This window comes from Colletotrichum siamense (genome assembly GCF_013390195.1).
Source record: "Colletotrichum siamense strain Cg363 chromosome Unknown KSG_Cg363_contig02, whole genome shotgun sequence".
In the NCBI taxonomy this organism is placed as follows: domain Eukaryota; kingdom Fungi; phylum Ascomycota; class Sordariomycetes; order Glomerellales; family Glomerellaceae; genus Colletotrichum; species Colletotrichum siamense.
Genome location: NW_023501015.1, coordinates 6,734,109 through 6,754,068, shown reverse-complemented (window position 1 = coordinate 6,754,068; position 19,960 = coordinate 6,734,109). Strand labels below are relative to the sequence as shown.

The following is a 19,960-nucleotide window of genomic DNA, read 5'->3' as shown; positions in this document are numbered from 1 at the left end:
TGTTCTCAGCTCTTCTTTTGAGAGCTCGCAGAGCTCTTTAATATATAAGACTATTGTCCAACGGTCCGTAGATTGGACAGAAAATACGATGAAGACAATCTCCCAAGACGAGCATGGGCCCTGTTCAGGCAGAAATTTAAGGGAAGCTCAGGGGATGAGTTTTCTGGGGCAGTGTGCTGAAGAGCAAAGCTATGAAACTGACGATTCCTCTTCTCCAAATCATATATGTAGCAATACGACTCAGTAGTCCGTTCCGTGAAGGTAGGAGAAGATCCTTTCTGGAAAGCATGGAGACGAATGAGTTGAAGGAGAGTCTGGTCACGCAAACAGGGGACTGAAACCATGTTGTGACACCTGGGTAGTATTCATTGTGCATCTCCGGCTAATACATGACAGCAGATGAGAGACGCCATCATCAATGGGACACAATGATGTCGAGCATATTCCCGCGAACAATTAGATGCAATAACAGGAGAGCAATCGCATTGGGCAGAGAGCAGTGCATTTGCATCCGTTCTTGAGATCTTGAAAGCTCATTGCTGCCAGACTTTCTAAGTCTGTTTCACCATTAAATACCTGCCTCTTTGGCTGACATGGAATGTCATTAGCTCGTTCAGGACATTACGCTAGAGAACGCACGTATTTATGCGACGGAGATTCGGCCAAGTGTGGTAGGTTGTGTATCCGTTGACATCGCTGTCAACCACATGTACATATCTGAAGCTCTCGTTGGGATACTCCCGCGCCGCTGTGGAGGCACAGCTGAAAATCTAGGGCTGATTTGGGACCATCTCAACAGGGATACACGGCTGTAGGCAGAGATTACAGACGAAGCCGAGCAGGGAGCGACCTGGATCTAGGCCACATCGTGATGGCGAAGTCAGGCAATGGCGCAAAGCTGAGAACATTGCACGACGGCAATCATGGCCAGATGACAAAATCCATTGGGTGACTCTATCGGCATCATTGTGCAGAGATCTCTGAATTATCGAGAACATTCATTTTATAACGAGCAGTATTCCATTTGCTTCGCGGTTCACAGCGTAGGCATGACAGCCAGACGCAAGTGACAGCGAACTGCAACATACCTGAATCTGAGAATTATGCCAACGCTCACCCTTTGCCATCGTAGCCAGTTTCCATGCTACGACAGCGCGACCGGGGTCCAAAATCGCGGTTGGCTCGCACGCCCGAGGTACGTTTCTTCTACTATGACTTAGCTGTCCCATCTGGATGATGGGTACGGCAAGCAGAAGGGATTAAGCAAGAAAGCGATGGTAAGAATGATGCAGGAGGCCGAGACGCCAAGCATATTTACAGAATTTGCAGCAATGATGGTATAATTGCTTCCGGAATCAGGACATAGATAGAGAAGTGATGGATGTGGGCTCGATAATGGGATAGCACCGTTACTGTCAAGGACCTTTCTGGATACTCGTCTGCTTTGTATTAGCGGTAGAATATCGGTCTAAATATCTCTCTATTTAGGTCTTGAGAGACTCTCCGATTCTTCAGTTCGCCTCTCCGCTCGGAGGTGTCAAGATCTCCCCCAACGGCTGTGGAACCCCAAAGTTGGGATTGTTGTTGTCATCAAACGTGACGATCTGAGCAGACGTGAATCTATCTCCACCGCATGATCCTGCCGAGTTCCTTGTCGCGTGGAAAGCATTCTGCCGAGCACGTTAGTGTGATAGTTCATGGTCAATTCTGTTTGTACGACTCACCCAAATCTCGGTTCCGTCTGGGGAGGTAAAGAAGGAGTTGTGGCCAGTGCCATAGAGCCCATTGGCCTGGGAGAAGACCTGTCCTGTCTTGTCCCAGGAGCTCTTCAGAAGGGGATCGCCGCCGTTCCAGTGGAGAAGACCCAATGAGTAGTTGGGCGTAGCGCAGTTGGAAGCGGAGTAGCACAACCAGATGTCATCACCGTGGTACAAGGGCTGCGAGTGTCAGCACGCTCAAGGGTTGTCTCGGAAGATGAAGCTTACGTGGGGTGCTTCATTGACGCCGATCAAATCGTCAGAAGGAGGCGGGTTGGCTCCAGTGATGTTTCTTTCCCAAGGCTGGTCCGGAATAGAAATGACATGCCAGGCGCCGACTGTCCAGCTGTCCGTGTTAAGCTGAGTGATGGCCAGGGCTTGGTTGAACTCATTATCTCTGATGCTCAGGACGTGGTATCTGCCGAAACCCGGGACCTCGAGAAACGTGCCGTCGATGCTGAACGCGAAGTTATCATCGAGGCCTCCCCTTGAGCCTTCGGGTGGGATCAAGTCGGCTAGATGCTGAAACTCGCAATCGTAGGGGCCTGCAGCGTCGCATCCTCGCAGGACACGCGTGGAGCAGCTGTCGCAGCATGAGAGGCTTGAGTCGCAGCTGGAGTAGAACATGTACCAGACGCCGTCAATCTGGTGAAGCTCGGGCGCCCACATGTTGGCGCTGCGGGTGGTGTTCGTGTCGGTCCAGATGGTCTTTTGCTCGCCATTGGGGAGGCCGCTAAGCGTGTTGGAGCGGACGATGGTGATTCGATTGTAGGAAGTGAACGTGCTGTTATTGAAGATCAGCCAATGTTCCTAAACTGACAATCTTTACGCTTGATGATGTGCTCACAGGTGATAATTGCCGCCTGCGAAGACGAGTGACGGATCAGGAGCAGGTTCTCTCACTGGGTTCTCAAAGGCCGTACTTAGGCCGGCCGAGAACACGGCGGCCAGGAGAGTTGATCCCCGGTTGAACAACATGTTGGCGGTCTTTGGCCGTTGGTGTGTACGTGATGCAGTCCGATTCTCACTCGAGATCCAGCATGGCTTCTGCGTTCTTCTGGAGAGGTCTCTATTTATTATAAGTCGGAAGCTCGCTGCTCACTTCTCCGGATTTCCGTCGGCCTGTGCCGCACCAATCCGCGCGTGAGGTCAAACCCCACGACAAATGCACCGTACCCATGCCAAGCCTCTAGGACCTTCACGGGGACTCTCTCCATTCTTGATCGCATGATCAACCGTCAACCCCACAGATGCTGGTGCGGAGATTGTGGGGTTGACGATGCTGCTTGCCAATTCCAGCAGCTCGGTCGCCCAAAGAGACCAGAGCCGGACCAATCATACCCTAGCAATGTTTATTGAACAGGGTTGGCATGCCCCAAGGTGACGTTGTCAAGTCTAGTTCATCTGCGAGAAAGAACTGGAAGAATCAGCAGCCTGAGAGTCTGGCTCTTTGATCAAATGAACTAACCGAAACGCACGTTTACGCCTCATGAGCTCATTAGCGGGCATCGATAAACAGGTAGTCTACATATGATAACATAGTCCGAGAATGCTTCTTCATTCTGATCCGCTACCAGTATTACCAGCTCGACATGATTAGATACGGTTCAGGACTACAAGAAGTAAAGCAACTATAATGAGATTTTTCTCAAGTCTGATATGCCATTCCGCCTAATCAAGTTGATGAACTCCTGAACCCTACTACAGCAGATCATGAAGACTCATTCAGTCCCTTAAGCCACCTCGCCAACTCCGTATGTCCCTCCTTCATCGCAAACCCAGCCGCAGTCAAGCCCGTCACCCTCTCCTTCTCCTCCACCCCGGCCCCATGCCGAATAAGCAACTCAATAAAGGCCCTGTCCCCCCGAGACGCCGCCGCATGTAGACCATTGAAATGCGGCGACCTTGGACAGCCCGGCATATCATACTCCCATGGATTAGACGGCACCGTAGCATTCACATCCATCCCTCCAATCTCCTCCAGCGCGAGTTCCATAATGGCCGACCTCACCTCGCCGTCCGCCTCCCGCGAGTTCGCGATATCTACAATCATGGACCCAGATTCATATGCTGACGGTTCGGGACCGTGCTTCATCTTTTCCGGTGGGAATATGGCCAGGAACTCGCGTGCCTGCGTAACCGACTTACACGACGCGAGGAACCTCCCGGCCGATGGCAAGTCATAATACAGACCCCTCTGAGCCAACGCGACAAGATACGCCTTCGCTATCGGTGTGCCCATGGCCGCACTGCCGTCTGTCTCCTTAGTATATATGCCCACGGCGCCGACCTGTATAGTCAGGAATTGATCCTTCTCCCCGTCGATCGGATTATGCAGCCAGCGCGAGTTGAGGATTTCTGTCCACAGGGTTATCTCATCTGACGAGTTGGTGATCGCTTTCGGTGAGTGCTGGAAGAGAGTTGTGTTGGGGTCGAGGCGGGTGTTGTACAGCACGTGACTCTCCACGGCATCGAATGTGGTCTGCAGTGGTGGGCTCGGAAAGCTTTTGATAAAGTGGGCGAAGAGGGCTGTGTGACGCCTGCAGTAGCAGACTACAAGGAGCAGGTCGGCCATTTCTGACGTGAGAGAGTTCAGGTCAAGACCAGTCTGCTGGCAGCGGCGATCGAATTCGCCAGGGTCACTGACCGTCCACGCGAGGATGGCCAATTTTTTGAACCTGGATATGTCTATACACCGCGAATAGCGTCAGCTCGGTCTCGACGCATGATGGTTCTACTAGGGACCATAATTCACCTTCCTTTTCCAGCGGAACAAAGCTCGGCTCTAGGAACCATCTCTTTACTGCTCCAGCAAACAAGTCCAGCTCCATAAAATTGGCCATCCCGTTCTTGACAGGCACATCCCACTTGTGTCTCGGGCCGTTCTTCTGCAGATGCGACAACAACCCATCCATGTACCCAGAAAGATCGAGCTCGCCGGCGGCGAACTGGGCAGCGAGACGCACGAAGCACATTTCCGTGGTATCGCTAAACTCATTCCTGACCTCGTATTCGGGCCAATCGTTGGGTAGTTCTAGTCGGACAATGGGCCCGGAGCTGTCTTGGCTCAGGGAGACGTTCATCGTGCTGCGTCGGCGTAGGCAAGCGAGAGATTATGGTTGGGATTGGTTGGGATTGGTTGGGATTGGTTGTGGTGTGAAGCAATTGAGATTGGGTTGAGCGTGCACTCATGTATCTAGATAAAGGTTCATGTTGGAGCCTGCGATGGGCGGCCTCCTGTGCCGCTCTACTGCGTCACATATTTAGCTGGGGCTTTCCGGTGTGAAGTGGAAAAGGAACCAGGCTGGGCAGCGATCCGACGGCCGCGGGCACTGCAGAAGGCGCTTGAGCTGTCTATCGCTGTGTTGTATTTCCATTTCAAAAAGCACCATGTGAATGACGAAAAGATTGGGTCTATGTTTTTGCAATTCTCAGGCAGGAAAAGCAGAAGTTCGCCGGTGAATCCGCCTTGCTACGCTAATGCCTGTTGGTGCTTCGATGTGCCTAGCATCCATCTCGGCAATAAGCTCCGAATCTTGGCAGACGTCAAGATTCTGCTGTGCTTACATGGGGTAAAGAAACAGCGTTAAGTCTTTTGACGACGGTAGGTGGACACTGGATCATCTCATCATGCTCAAGTACACAGCGTGCAGCGCTTGAAGTAGAACCGCAAGGCTAAGCCGACGTTGCAAACTTGTTTTCTCGACAACCCCGATGATATTGGTAGTTTTCGATCAGCTCACGTCAAGGATGAAGCCCCCGTCTTCACCCGTATTCCTTAGGGAGCGAATTTGCAGGCCGTCAAAAGTGGTCTCTTTCTCAAGTGTTGCCGAAGCATGTAGCAAAATTGGGTTCATGCGCGTGCATATTGAATTGAACGCAGACTACGCAAAATGCATCAAGACTCCCCTGGTCCATTGATGGATATCCCCATGTCGACGCTGAATGAAACGGCTAGATGCCTTGCAAACAAACTCCGTGATGGCCCGAAAAGAAATGAGTGTTTGGACTCCCCACATCTATTTGGGGCATCCAGTTCCCCAGCCGGTGATAGTATCGCAGCAATCAGCGTCCTGATGGAAACGAGTAAGTGATGTGGCCAGTAAAAGAGAGTTGTAGATGTGCTTACGCAAGTCGCGGAAACAGGCGTGTTAGTGCCCTGCTTCATGACTCTGCTGCAGTAGTTTGCCTTGTCATTGAGACACCAGATCTCGTTGTTGGGATTCTGTTTCTGGCAAGATTCGTTGTCCTTGCCCCAGCAGCAGTTCTCTTTCTTCCCGCTGACGTCGCACTATGATTCGTGAGTTGGTGGTCTACCAAATGGGAAACGCTATGATACATACGGTAGCAGCAAGAGCGGTTTGGACGGCCATGGCCGAAAAGATGGCGCTGATAGCAACGGAAAACTGCATTTTGAAAGATAGGTAGAAACTTTGGTGAATTTTCGTCGATGTGATGATAGACAAGGAATGTTAAGAAGCTTGAGTCTTTGAGTATAGAAGGAATGAAGTATGAGCAAGAGAAAGACTATGAAGGAGCGATCACTGTCACCTTTTATGATGTTCGACAGTTCGACGTTCGTTCAATAACATCTAGAGGTCACAAGACACATTTCCTAATTGAGCCATGGAGGCCAGCCTTTCGAGTCAGTCAGATCTTGGCACCAACTCCTGAATATTGCCCATCCGCAGAAGACGTAAGATGACACAACGAGCTGAGAATACCCCTTGGGGATTGTATGGAGGCAAGTAGACATTCTGCTCTGGCTGTGGACACAAAGGACAAGTCAAGTGTGCCCCGAACGCTGACAATTCTGCTCAGCAGTGCTATGGGAGGACCTCAAACACGGGCTGGCCGGAATATGGCTTGCACAGCGATTGGCTTGGTCTATCAATAGACAGACTGCACCTTTCTGCATGAATTCTCAGGAGAAGAGTGGCCCGTCGATCATAGCCTCGCTCGCAGTGCGATTATGTGTTTTGGTGGGCTCTTTCGGAGTCAAAGGCCGGTGGCCTCGGACTTTACATAGAGTAGGGCGTACGAAGCTGATATTTTCGCGCCTAGTCTTGGCCTTACGACATGGGAGGTGGGTTCTGTGGCTGTGATGCACGATCACACGTGCTTTGACAAAATATTTAGTGCCATCCTTCGCACTTGGTTGGATACTACGTTCTGTAAAAAGATCTGGAACGGGTAGTTAAACCTTAAAGACGGCATATCCTGATAGACTACCCTGCTGTACGTCTTGGCATACAGGCCCCTTAATACAATGCCATAGTTTCAGCGACAGGCCGACCTTCTTTACTTGGCGGCAGGCTCAAACAAAGGTGGCATGTGCTGCGGTGGGCCAGTTGGACTCGAAGCGAAAGGCCAGGCTGGGAACCAAAATTAACAGCTTGCCGAGAATACTCGTATTCAGAATCATCAAAACCTCAAGACCTGCCAGGAGACCTTCTTTGATCAATTAACCTGCTAGCAATAACTTCCAATCATCTAAATAGATCTACCACCAATGATGTCGCTTATGACGATCCTGCTAACTGGCGTTGTGGTACTGGACGGTTTGACATGTCGATATTTCCTCACTCGGGATTGGAAGCAAGAATGTAGCTGTTCATGGCATATTCTACTGGCCTGAAGTCCATATAGGAAAGTGGACATAGCCAAGGCCTGCAGCCTTTGTCTCCGTGCTGCAGGCGTGCCTCCCAGTATTTGCAGCTGTAGATCATTCCGTTTTCCCATTGAGCTTCGTCGAGTCCTTGCCTGTCTGTCGGATACCTTCTACAGTAGGTACGGAACCAAACATTGAGGGCCACACTAGTACAACATCTCGCTTCTTGCCATCGCGACAGTAACGCAGCCAGAGTCCATACGTTACGTTGATGTAGCAAGCGATGCCGGTAAACAAATGCCTTCCCATTTGTCAGCGTCTCGTCACTTTCAGGACAACTGGGTTGCAAAACTCACCACCATCCATGGCCCTCGAGAAGCACGCCCCAAGGCAAGCCAAGTTCGCGACGCCAGGCGCGCAGCTGTGAGCAAAAGATGTTGTCGAGATTCCATGTCAGGAAGCCGATTGCTATGGCGCTTAGACCACATGTAATCAGGGTCCACATGGTCTTGAGAAGGTCTACATCAAGGTGTTCAGACTTGCTTTGAGCTTTGAATTTGGGCCGTAGGATCTTCTCCATGATGTAGAGACTTCGAAACACCACTGTAGCAGTGAGAATACCGAACATGACTTGGTGGAACACCGGGTCGCCGAGATAGTGGTAGTAACCTGTGATGAAGACCGCTAAGCTGGTGACGAAGAGGCCAAGGAGAGTTTGGCCTAGGGCAGATTTGCCATGGGAAAACACTGCGAAGAAGAGGATGCATGTGGTGTATATCATAGACAGCTCGTCGAACAGTTGCATCCAGTCTGCCATCTGTCAGTTTTGTCGTAATCAGAGTCCCCAGGAGCAACGAACACTTCAAGGTGGTGTGGTAGAAGATGCTGGCCACACCGATTATCATGTAACCGATGTATGCAACGAGAAATACACCAGGGTGCTTGTTTCTGACACAGCTGGAAATTCCAACCAATGCCAAGTACACGAAAATGGCATTGGTGAACGTATTTACAACCTCGGCCACGTATGGTGAGACGTAGTAGTCCTGAGAACACTGGTCAGCTTCACCGGATACATCACCGCCCGAAGATGCATCTCCAAGAAAAGCAACGGATGATAGTGAAAGCTTACTTCCTCACACCAGTTTATGGTTGCCGTCACAGGATTCCAAACACCATCCCCAGAAGGTGGGTAGGGTATGGATGGCAATGAGAACGGCATCGCAACTCAGTATGCCGGAATGGAAAACGGAAGGGATCTGCGAAACGGACGATGCTCTTCAAAGAGAGATTCCCACAGAGTGCAGGCACTGGGCTGGCTTTGCCAAAGCCACCGTTTCAATCAACCTTCCCGGGCTTTATCAAAATAATGGCAGGCGTTGCATGCAAGCCGTTGTGTCTGTCTTGCTTCCTTAGTTTAGTCCAGGCCTTGTCATTCTCAGTGTTGCCGTTTCTCTAAGTGATGCGAATGCAACGTTGTTGCTGACGAGAGAGTGTGCGAAAGTCCCAGTGTGCACGGCATCCAGAAAAGCTGAACTGAACTTGCCACATAATTCGTTAGCAAGGCGCAGGGTATGCTTAACCGAACTGCCGAGTACGTAATCGATTTTCTGCAACATGTCTTGGCCGGGGGAGTGGGTATTTGCCCCGGCCTAATCGTGGAATGCTTTGGGGCTTGGTATCCGTAGCTCCCCGGATAGTCGAGGATCTCGGCTCCACATAGGTACCTAGTAGCCATACTTTCAACCAAGCCCCAAAATGTCAATGGCAACTCTTTTTATGATAGATCAAGAACTGCTACCTACGGAACTAAAACTTAGTATGTCTATCATAAAAGTGATCTCATGAGTCGCGCATAGCTGGAGATGAAACACGACAGTTACAGCGCCACCTGCCGAGACTGCTCAGACTGTTAGATTAGCAATGAATCGTCTTGTTGCTTGCATCGTGTGTGAAGAAGAAGAAGGTTTATGGACGAGCAGCAAGGCGAAATTCCTTGGTGTTGCTAATGTCGGCTCTTCCCCATCTTCTCGACGGGGAATGCGATACGTAGGGAACTTGGCAAGTGCAACCCTGGACGAGCTTCTAACATTGTCGGAGTCCGTACAGGACCCCGATCAGTTTGAAATAGCTGAGTATCTTCTACGGCGATGGAATAGGGGTGATCGAGCAGACAGCAATGGCCACTTGTATCAGTTATTCTTGCACCAGCTCTGTTGTGTTATTTTGAAAACAGCCCGTAATTATAGCTCAAACGCTCTCTTTCGCAGTAACCCAACCACCTGATTAATAGAATTTGAGGTGTTTGAAAGGTCTCTTGTCCCTCTGGGCCTTTGTAGTATTCTTTAGGTTGAAATAAGTGCAACCTCCTGTCGCTGGCGTGACTCGCCTGTCAAGCGCTATTAGCATCCGGGCTTTCGGTAGATGCATCACAAATCTGGTTCAAGTATAGGTGAGATCAGGCCCTTAGAGTACGAGAAAGTCCAAAGTGCCGTTTCGACATATATGCCCTGTCGCAGCTTTTGGACATCATCACTCTAGTATCTATCTTCACTTGTGAGTTCGCCCCGAGCCTGAGTGATGGAAGATTTCATGTATGGACAACTAGGATGATAGATTTGAACCGCCCGTCTGATGCAAGTCGCCTGAGACTACAGAAAATACGGATGAAGCTTGTTAGTAGACTACCAGCCGTATAATTTGGGTCTGGAATATCTAAACCAAGGTTCAGTCTCAATCAGCTCTTTCTTTTCTGCATTTGTTCTGTAATCCCGATGCAGAGTCTTGATATGATTTGGGTTCTAGCCCGGTCGTTCGAGCTCCCTGTCAAACCAAGCCATGTTTATCTACTTCTACCATTGTAATGAAACTTATTTGAGACCATCTCGACTGGATATGGAAAGCCTCGCATGACTTGAGTGTATCTGGAGTATGATGACGGAAGCTGAGAACAGCAGCTACTAGTGGATAGCTAATAAAAAACTGCGTTCAAACATCAGGTCCAAAGTGATGCCGCTTCGAGCTTATTCAGCAATTATCTATTCCCTTAACATCAGTCCCCAATCGCTATCCACGAGACATCGCAAAACAATGGCCCCGATTCCGCCCAGACGGACGCGACAACAGTGAAGCCCGTCACGTCAGCCTCCCTTACTAGCAGTTGTATTCTGTACTTTCCGCATCTCGACGCATCCAAAGAACGCAAGTTTACTGTTACCAACGGAATCGACTTGAACGTTTTTATGAAGTTCACACGCTCTGACTCTCTAGTCCCCAGTACAATTAGCTTGCCGGCCAGGTCATGTTGGTGGTCTATATTGTTCCAAGAACCCCTTTCAACCACAACTGTCCGCTCTGAGGCTTGTAAGGAAAGCTGCTCAACTTTCTGCGACAAAGCGGCTAGTTGACTTGCGAGCCTACTTATGACGTTCTCGTCGTTCCCGCTGTTTCCAGGTTGAATGGAGGCTGCATCGTCCGTTCCCGAGCTATCTTTTCCTGAACCGCTTGCGCAGGAGCCACCCGAACTAGGGCCCCCGTTGTTGAAAACGTTGACTATCACTTGGGAACGGGATATGAGACATTTTTTCGACTTCTCGCGGATTGACATTTGGCATCCGTCTTGCGGTGATAAGCTTGCTTGGTCGACAGATTCCAAGGGAGTCGCTGACCCGACAGAAGTGTCATCCTCGGGCCACTTGAATTGAATGTTTCCTGAAGAGTTTGCATGCGTCATATTTTGTGACAATTTTGAAAACGAACTCGTCGATTTGTGGGATTGCTGCGAATAGGTGTATTGCGTAGTGATGTGTTCTTCTTGTTATCAGTGTATGTTTCATTATATTAAAGAAATCCTATGGACGTGCTCACCTGAGGCGATCTGCCGGGTTGTAGCTCAACTGGGAGATTCCTGATTGAGTCTAAGGAGATTCCAGACTTGAAGAATGAGCAAAGTATACCCAAGGTGCCGGATTCTATGACCATTAAACATAGTATTAGATTAAGGTAGAGTTCCGACTCCACGTCTGACGACAGTCAGCACAAGAACCTTATCTTAGGCTTCAGACTGCCCTCCAGCTTGGGACCGCATGTTGCAGCAAAATAATCTTTTGACCTGCACAACCTTCACTGGGATTAATATGATCACGAAAGCTGGCGGAGTCCCCGCCACCGTAATGACGCCAAGAGTGACTCATTATAGTATGGACTCTGGCACAATGAAGTCCCCAGTATCAAGTTCAAACCAAACCACACATCCAGCGCCACTCGGACAACCGCCCGCGATACTTGTGAATGCGGCGACGAAGGGGACGGCTCCATGCCTCCCTACTGAGTTGGAACCTTCACTCGCATGTTAAACCTTCTCTTATGACAACTTAGTCTACTTTGTTTGTCTGCAGATGTTGCTTCTATGCAGGTGTGTCAATTCTGGGTTTCTAGCTAAGCCTCTCATATCGCGAGATGCAGAAAGTGGCTGGCTCGTAACTGTGCGAGGAATTGAATGATTGGGGAACACCGATCAAATAAGTTTCTTCCTTCCACTTCCACTTATTTTCCGGTGTTCAAGAATAAACATCGTAGTTTTGATCACGTATTTAATACATGGAGAAGCGATTCCGTACGCAAAAAGCTAGGGACTCAATGCGTAGGAGCTGGTTGAGCTGGAAAGACGTCAGAACGACACATTTCAAACAAGGCCACCTTTAGCTAGAGGAGACGCCATGAAGTTCAGGGAACTTATTGAACACACATCACACGTTAGGCCTCTTCTTCGTGACAAATATGAAATTATCAGTCCTCAGAAAATTGTGTGAAATGCTACATTCCTGTAGGTAGTTTTAGGCCCCCCTGCGAGTAATACTCTATACACTCACAACACTTAGATGCATATTCCCACAATCAGAGCCCCATTCTGCGTGAAACATAGTTCCAAGCTTAGCGCACTGTCTTGACTCGTATACGTACGCAAATAATATGTACGTGTACATAGTACGTCCCTCAGAATGTCGGTCTGGGAACCACATGTACTCCCCACATGCCCCATAACCCCCGAACTCTAAATCTGTCTTCGCGCGTGTGGAATCTTTGCCTTGGAATTGGGGCGTTGGCAACCCGCGCGTGGCGTAGGGGGTGAGGGGGAAGCATATGCCCCATGGGCCGATGTGACAGGAGAAGTGGGTTGAGGTGGATTACATAGAATGGGATAGGCACTACAACAGTAACGCGCTTATTATATTCTCCCAGCCGCCAGCTCCATCGACGTCCGATTCTCATGCATCACCTCGGCGCTACTTTCACCTGGTCGACTCATCAGAGATAAGCAGGATCCACACAACCTTTGACTTGCAATGCTGGGCTCGTCAGACCTCGAATGCCCGCCATGAACCTCCCAGCCTGGCTCTTAGTATGTGTGTGCACCTTGCGCGTAGCTAGAGGAGCACCAACCTCGAGTGCAAGCTTTGACATCAACGCGGATTGGGTGTCTTGGGATGATGCTGCATGGACTCTGAAATCTACCAAGCCACTGCCAGGGGTATTCACTGCATGGTTGCCACAGTCAAATGGGTATGTAAACTATAATCTTTCAACATCATGGGTGTCGACGGCGCAGTTCGCTCCTGTTGTGCTGTGTACGGGAGCTGATACGTAAATGATATGTCTTGAATAGCTATTTTGGCCTCGCCCAAGGTTCTCTGGGGCCATTCTATGAGCGAAGCCGTCGAAATGATTCTGAAGGATGGCCGTCTTACAGCAAGCCTCGAACAACTTTCGCCACTGTCACGGGCTTTTGGGGCAGCAAGCCTAGTACACTTGAGCCCGGGGAGCTGGGCGAGAGTTTCATCTCCGGTGTACCTCACTTTACCGATCTGCTCGTTGAAGCATGTGGAAGTGTCCTCAATGGAGATGTAGACGTATCCGAGATCACCGAGTTCGAGTCGACGCTGTCTTTGTAAGTGAGCGTGGGCGCACAGGCTGTTCCACGAAGCAGAAGAGTATGGGCACTAATCTGATATACCTTCTACCAGTAAGACGGGAATACTCACATGGTCGTATGTCTGGAGCCCTCCAACCTGCGCAGACGACCGGAAATTTCGGGTATCCTACGAATCTTTCGCCTCGCTAGCAGAAAGACGTCTGGCAGCTGTGAAACTGGTCATATCCAGCGAGCAGGGCCTCGACGGCGTGTACATTCTCGATACACTAGACAACAAGTCAGCTTTGCGCACGAGAATTGTGAAGACAGGTGTGAATCAAGCTAGCAGCCAGGTCTTTTCTGCTGTTTCACCAGACACAGTCGACCATGTCGTGGCGCATGTGCTGTCGTCGACGCTTGGGAACGAGTTGTTGTGCCTTGAGAGCGAGGACGAATACTCCAGCGACTTTTTTTCCGCCTTCGATAACTTAGCAACATCGGGTTCAGCCAACTCATCCTACACAGACTCCGAAAGCGTTTCCTCTTCAACGCAGCGGTATCGGGTACAACCCGGTTTACAGTCCGCAACGATTTACAAATACGCAGCTATTGCCTCAACAGAGCACTATGAGTCGGACACAGAGACAATGGTCTCGGACGTTTTGTCATCTGCCATAAATCGCGGATACCATGTCTTACGCGAGGAGCATAGCGCGGAAGTGGGCAAGCTCATGAGTGCGGACTTTGTGGCTGACTTTAGAGATCCAGCGACAGGATCGCTCCCATTAGACAGCGGCGGCAACGTTGTAAAAGCCTTGCAGGTCACAGCCATCTCCTCTGCTTACTACCTTTACACGAGCCTAATCCCATGGAGCCCGATACGTGACGAGAGCCCAAACACTTGCATTGCGTGCAACTCTCTTTCCGTCGGCGGCCTGGTTTCCCAAACGTACGGAGGCAAGATTTTCTGGGACGCTGACCTTTTCGTGGCGCCCGCCATCCAAGGAGTGCACCCCAAGTTGGCGAGACAGTTTGCGCTGTATCGCATTAATCGGGCAGATCAGTCTCGCCAAAACACAAAGAGGCATAGTCTAAAAGCTGGCAGCATGCTCTATGCATGGACAAGCGGTCGATATGGGCAATGCTACAACATGTCTGCACCCTGCATCATGTACCAGTACCACCTCAATGCTGATATCGCCTTGAGCATGACCATGGGCAGGAACACAAGCGGCGATAGGAATTGGTTTGAAAAGGACGGGGCTGTGGACGTCATCGACGGCGTAGCCGTGGGCTTGAGCGATATACTAACACGACGAGAGGACACTGGTGTCTGGGGCATCGACGTGATGGCCGATGCCGACGAATATTACATGTGGATTGCAGACGGTTCATTTACCAGTACTGCGGTCAGCACTCTCCTACAACTCGCCTCCGAGGTTCGTCATGAACGGGGCATCCCGCCCGAGACCGACTGGCTTGACCAGCTCGAGCACATGTCAATACCCACTTCGGATGACGGCGTTGTGCTTGAATTTCAGGGCATGACCAACGATGTCTTCCCCAAGCAGGCGGACGTTATCTTGTCCCATTATCCCTACGACTACAAGCGGAATTTCTCGCTCGCCAAATACCGAGCTGCGATGGACTTTTACGCAGTCCGCACGGATCCGCACGGCCCAGCCATGACATGGAGCATGTATGCCATCACGGCCAACTCCCTGGCCACTTCGGGATGCGCGTTCTGGACATATCTAGTCAAATCGTTCCAGCCTTATATCCGCGGCCCTTGGTACCAGTATTCCGAACAGCAAGACGACGAGCCCGGAGTCCTGGATCCTCTGACCGGGAACCCCATTAACCCGGCTTTTCCGTTCCTGACCGGCCACGGCGGCCTGCTACAGACATTCACGGCGGGGTTCCTCGGCTTGCGCGTTACGCAGCGAAATTTGGTGATAAATCCGTCCCTCCCTCCGCAGCTCCAGAACTTCAAGCCACCCATCCAGTATTACAATGGCGCCGTCGTCAGCTTCCGCATGAATCGCACGCATACTGTTATTAAGCGGCGCGACGCGTCTCATTTCGACGGTTTGGTGCCTGACCAGTACGGAAAGGAGGACATGCCCATCACCGTCGGCCGAGACGTGGACGATCCCAACGCGCAGACGGTATTATTGCGCGTCAATGACACGGTTGTAGTACAGAATAGGCTGTATGATGCCGCGATTTCTGTCCCGGGCAACATCTTGCAATGTCACGGCGCAACCTCGTCGCATGGCGAGCTAGCGTTTGCAGCCACTGACGGATACGGAGGCACCTTTTGGCAGCCCGGTACATGTGATGCCACGGCCGCTGTTGTGGTGGACGTGGGAGCTTCCCAGGCGCCGCGGCATCTGGAGGCTATCCGACTTGATTTTGCAATGCGGCCGCCAAAGCACGTCAAGGTTTCGGTTTCGAATAGCTCGGATTTCGAGTCCGAGACGGTACTAGCGGATCAAGATATCCGCATCACGAAGCCGTGGGTCCCAGACTCGCCGGTGGTGAAATATGTAGGAAACATTACCACTATCCCGCTCACCAAGCCCGTTTGGAGTGGCGCATTTGCGAAACTCGAGGTTACAGGCTGCTGGACTGACGATGGTACCGGGGCAACGATTGCCGAGTTTGGGCTCCTGGCTGCAAATAACTCGGCGAGTGAATGAATACAGTTCACGATTAGGCATATAAGTGGAGTGATATTGGATTTATACTGGATATACTCTAGTCACATGTATGGAATGATGCTGCGAAAGTTCTCATTTCAATCCTCTTATAGAGCTTTCTCTGCCATTGCCCTTATCGCCCTAGCAATCGTCTTGTTCATATCCAGCCCTCTTGGAAAGTCGTGCCCAAACACATGCTTAATTTGCTCCGCTTCACTGGGTTCGGCAATGTCGAATAGCTGCTGGCCGTACTCGGGGGCATCTCCCAAGCCGGTGATGTGCAGCGATGGCATGTAGAGTGGGTGGCCATCCCAAGTGTTGTCAAAAAAGGTCATGTAGTGCGTTTTGTTCACGAGAGCCTGGAAAGGTTGATTTTCATATCGTCAGCCGGCACCGTGCATTTCAATCAAAGTCGACCAGTCTTCATATGCGTACCTGTCTACCATTGGCGAGCTTCGCTGGCCGCAATTTGTCCAGGTGTTCGGCGGGATCTGCTTTGAAGACATCGAAGAGCATCCGCAGCTTTGGCGCCTCTTCAATCGGCAGGTCCGTGACCTTTTGCTCATCCAACGGCATGATGAAAGGCGGCACAGCGCTGTTGATGAGCACCAGGAACTTGATCGGTAACTCCTGTGGTGTGGCGTATGGGTTCTCCATTAGAAGTCGGATGGCGATTTGAGCAGCCATCGATCCACCCTGGCTGGTTCAAGTTAGACTTTTCCCCATAGACGAGAGCACCAGTTGTGATGGTGTCATCATTCTGATCCATCTCTTTCGACGAATAGAGAGTTCCCGCCGACTTACGAGTATCCCAACAAACCATCAAAAGGACCATGGTCTTCTATCACTTGACGCAGCTCGCTCTCAGTGGCCAGAATGTCGTCGATGTCCAGCATATTGTAAAATCCATACAGCTAAAGCGCAAGTTATCACGGTAGTTGTTAGCAATGTCTTCTTTTCTGAGGCCAGACTAAGGTAGGTATTTTGGCAAGCAGAAAAACTGGCAAGGCTCTCAGGCCCAGCGCCTCGATTAGATTGAGCCGCGAATGCTTACATTTGACTTTGAAAAGTCGACTGTGTGCAGAGACCAGTTCCCCTCCAAATGGGGCCATCGGCCCTCTACAAATTCAAACTCGTATTCTGGCTCCAGCAAGCTTCGTATGCCAGCCGTCTGCATCCGGAAAATCTACAAGGACGACGAAGCATTAGTCACCCAGTGGTAGTGTTAGTTTCTGTGCTGCCAAACAAATGAAAATTGCCCACCTCGGTGTTGGAACCTCTGCCGTGCAGACATAAAATTCGTATAGGCATATTTAGACACTGGCAAGAGCAATATTTGGAAAAGATTTTGTTGCTTTTGAGGATCGTAGTTGCCAAGCAATCCGAAGGATTCAAGGTTTTAAGCTTATAACTCATACACGACAAGCTAGAATACTACATTTGGATCAGCTTGTTTGCCTGTGCCGCGATGGCAAATAAAACCTTACGGCAGGGAATGGCGACCCTGGGACATAAGACCTATTGCCCAGTACCCATGTATTCTCTCGCCTTGTACTGAGGAACGGACTTGTCGCCCGACTTGACTCGAGTCTGCAGGGGGTTTTCGATTGTCAGAATGCCCCTGGCATTCAGCCCTTACCCTGTGATCCACCATGGTCTCATTCGTGATAGCGAACTACAAGGATACACGTTACATACGAGACTGCCGAAAAACCGGATGAAGAAAAACAGCGAAATAAGCGGCTGTTTGACCGCAAGCGCATTTGCCGCTCCATACGGTGGGTTGGAGAGTCAGAAAGCCCACATCGCAAGACCACGTGTGACAGGACAAGTACAGCAGAGCGGAGGATGACATGATTCATGGCTTATCCCGTCGGGAGATGTTGCCCGTGGGGAGGGAATTTGGAGATTCCCAAGCAGGAAAACGGGCAATCAAGCTGCATGGATTAATCTGGACTCTGGGGACTCCGGGAGACTTGGCAGGACTACCCCTGCTTAACAATCCATGTGTACTTCGTACATCTTGAAAGACGTCAAGATAATGGTATCCATCGTCCATGCCTGAATGTTTCCATAGACCGCTGTCATTTAAATCTCAGTGGGTGAAACTGGACGAAGATGGACTTGTGGAACTGCGTCTAAGGTCCTGGTTGGGTCGGGCGTGTACGCGCAGGATGTACTATGTAGTATTGCGGAAAATAGACTTTGCTAGTCTGGTCTTGCGAAATTCACTGTCTCCTCCTGATTCTAATCTTTGCCTTGAGCGGCGGTATGTGGTTTGTTCCAAACCATAGATTCTCTGCTCTCTTTTCTTGGAACTCAAAGTCATATTTGAGCAGGATATTGGCCATCAGCACCTTTAACATCCCAGAGGCAAAGAAACGTCCGGGACAGCTGTTGAGCCCGGCCCCAAAGGACAAGTAGTCGGCTGACGTGGTGGCCCATGCCTGCCTCGCTCCTTTGATGTTGTCACCGGCCCCTCGCGCATCCTTTCGCTTATCGTAGAAGCGAAAGGGGTTGAATGCCTCCGCGTCGGGTCCGTAGATGTCAGTATCAAAGTGGATCGAGTACGCCGGGATTCCGACTTGGTAGCCGCGCGGGATCTGGACGCCGGAAGGGGTCGTGACGCCGTCCTTGCCCACGATGCGCAGCGGGCCCAGGCTCAAGATGGTGTTGACGCGCTGGCTTTCCCGGAAGCTGCTGTCCATCCGCTCGAGCCGGGCCAGCAATCGTTTGTCCCACCCTTGCTGCTGCCCGCCGTCGGCGGCGCGGACCTCGTTGATTTCCTGACGGAGCTGGGCCACAATCTTCGGACCCTGTTCGGTGCCGGAACCGACAATGTCGAGGATCATGTGCACGATGGCGAAGACGTTGGTGTGCAGCGCGAAGGCGTTGAGGAGTAAGATACGCGCCGAGAGGACTTCCGGGTCCAGGAGGTACGGGTCGCCCTGGGATTCTCCGTACGCAATGTACCAGCTCAGCAGGTCGGGTTCGTCTGCTTCTTCATCGTCTTGCCAGCCATCAGTCGCGGATCCCGTGCCGCGTTGCTGCGGATGGCCTCTGGCCTCCAATCGTCTGCGCACCTCGTCGATTGTGAGCCTGAACCATTTCCTCTCGCACCAGCGGGATGGCAAGGTAAGCAGAGGCGCCAGGAGACGACGCAGCGGGGCCGGAAGCAGCCAGAGCAGGTTCGCCTCGAGGGGAATGACCTTTGCGTACGAGAAGCCGGTTTCAAGCACCTCTTCGTTCCGGCAATGTCTCTTCCCGATGAAGATGCGGTTGATTGCCTGGCTTATGATGGGCCTCAGCGTGTCGTAAACACCCACCTCCTTCCACTCGCCGTCGTCTTCGTCGCCCCAGTGCTTCGCCAGGGCGAGGTCAAGCTCGTCCGAGAGGGCTGGGATCAGGTTGCCGATCTCGCGGGTGAGCTTGGTGGCTATGATGTGGATGGTCACCTGGTTGTGATCCCGAGTGGGATAAATGGTGCCGAGATCCCATTGGAAGTGGTTGATGGTCTGGTCGTGCATGCTCACGACGGAGTCGGGCTGATCCACGAGCCACTTCCTTTCGGCAGAGGGCAGCAGGATCAGCTTGTTTTGGCCCGGGCCCAGGATGGGGACGCGGACCGTCTCATTTTTGTGTTGTGTGTGGTGCAGGCGAAGCGTCTTTTTCAAGTCCAAGGTGTTGCGGTAGAGTGCCCGATAATACGGCGCCCATGTACCGGGCTCGACGTTGAGGAATCTCAATTTGGCGATTGAACGAGGGGTTGGAAAGATCAAGTAGTTGTAGACTAGGTATACGATGAGGACCACCGCCGGCACCAGTGCCTGCGGCGGCATGAACCATTCTGCGGACAGCATTGTGGCGTGAGTCCGACTTGAATCGTCGAAAGCCTAGCAGAACACCCAAATAACCGGCAAGGGCAAGAACGGGATATGAAGGCCTTGACAGACCATGAAGGCGCTATATAACAGATACA

General features: G+C 51.2%; 7 protein-coding genes across 7 annotated transcripts; 1 reads left to right on the top strand and 6 right to left on the bottom strand.

Moving 5' to 3' along the window:
• Positions 1-1,511: 1,511 nt before the first annotated feature.
• On the bottom strand, positions 1,512-2,735 carry Araf43A-3 (Extracellular exo-alpha-(1->5)-L-arabinofuranosidase; the record flags this gene model as incomplete). The annotated part of the gene is made up of 4 exons (XM_036635614.1): positions 1,512-1,670; positions 1,725-1,937; positions 1,986-2,541; positions 2,605-2,735. The coding sequence occupies 4 exons, from the start codon at positions 2,733-2,735 to the stop codon at positions 1,512-1,514; spliced, it is 1,059 nt and encodes a 352-aa protein (XP_036500235.1).
• Positions 2,736-3,468: 733 nt separating this feature from the next.
• Positions 3,469-4,840, bottom strand: CGCS363_v003764 (uncharacterized protein; the record flags this gene model as incomplete). The annotated part of the gene is made up of 2 exons (XM_036635613.1): positions 3,469-4,445; positions 4,513-4,840. 2 exons carry the CDS (start codon positions 4,838-4,840, stop codon positions 3,469-3,471), a joined length of 1,305 nt encoding a protein of 434 aa, XP_036500234.1.
• A 936-nt stretch (positions 4,841-5,776) lies between these two features.
• On the bottom strand, positions 5,777-6,169 carry CGCS363_v003763 (uncharacterized protein; the record flags this gene model as incomplete). The annotated part of the gene is made up of 3 exons (XM_036635612.1): positions 5,777-5,830; positions 5,887-6,048; positions 6,101-6,169. The coding sequence occupies 3 exons, from the start codon at positions 6,167-6,169 to the stop codon at positions 5,777-5,779; spliced, it is 285 nt and encodes a 94-aa protein (XP_036500237.1).
• Positions 6,170-7,720: 1,551 nt separating this feature from the next.
• Positions 7,721-8,590, bottom strand: Acer3 (Alkaline ceramidase 3; the record flags this gene model as incomplete). Its single annotated transcript, XM_036635611.1, has 3 exons — positions 7,721-8,178; positions 8,228-8,414; positions 8,501-8,590. 3 exons carry the CDS (start codon positions 8,588-8,590, stop codon positions 7,721-7,723), a joined length of 735 nt encoding a protein of 244 aa, XP_036500236.1.
• A 4,367-nt stretch (positions 8,591-12,957) lies between these two features.
• On the top strand, positions 12,958-15,981 carry treA (Acid trehalase; the record flags this gene model as incomplete). Its single annotated transcript, XM_036635610.1, has 3 exons — positions 12,958-12,995; positions 13,118-13,315; positions 13,392-15,981. The coding sequence occupies 3 exons, from the start codon at positions 12,958-12,960 to the stop codon at positions 15,979-15,981; spliced, it is 2,826 nt and encodes a 941-aa protein (XP_036500239.1).
• A 107-nt stretch (positions 15,982-16,088) lies between these two features.
• CGCS363_v003760 (uncharacterized protein) lies at positions 16,089-16,877 on the bottom strand (the record flags this gene model as incomplete). Its single annotated transcript, XM_036635609.1, has 3 exons — positions 16,089-16,340; positions 16,417-16,681; positions 16,786-16,877. 3 exons carry the CDS (start codon positions 16,875-16,877, stop codon positions 16,089-16,091), a joined length of 609 nt encoding a protein of 202 aa, XP_036500238.1.
• A 1,332-nt stretch (positions 16,878-18,209) lies between these two features.
• On the bottom strand, positions 18,210-19,841 carry gloP-0 (Cytochrome P450 monooxygenase gloP; the record flags this gene model as incomplete). The annotated part of the gene is made up of 1 exon (XM_036635608.1): positions 18,210-19,841. The coding sequence occupies one exon, from the start codon at positions 19,839-19,841 to the stop codon at positions 18,210-18,212; it is 1,632 nt and encodes a 543-aa protein (XP_036499178.1).
• Positions 19,842-19,960: the final 119 nt, after the last annotated feature.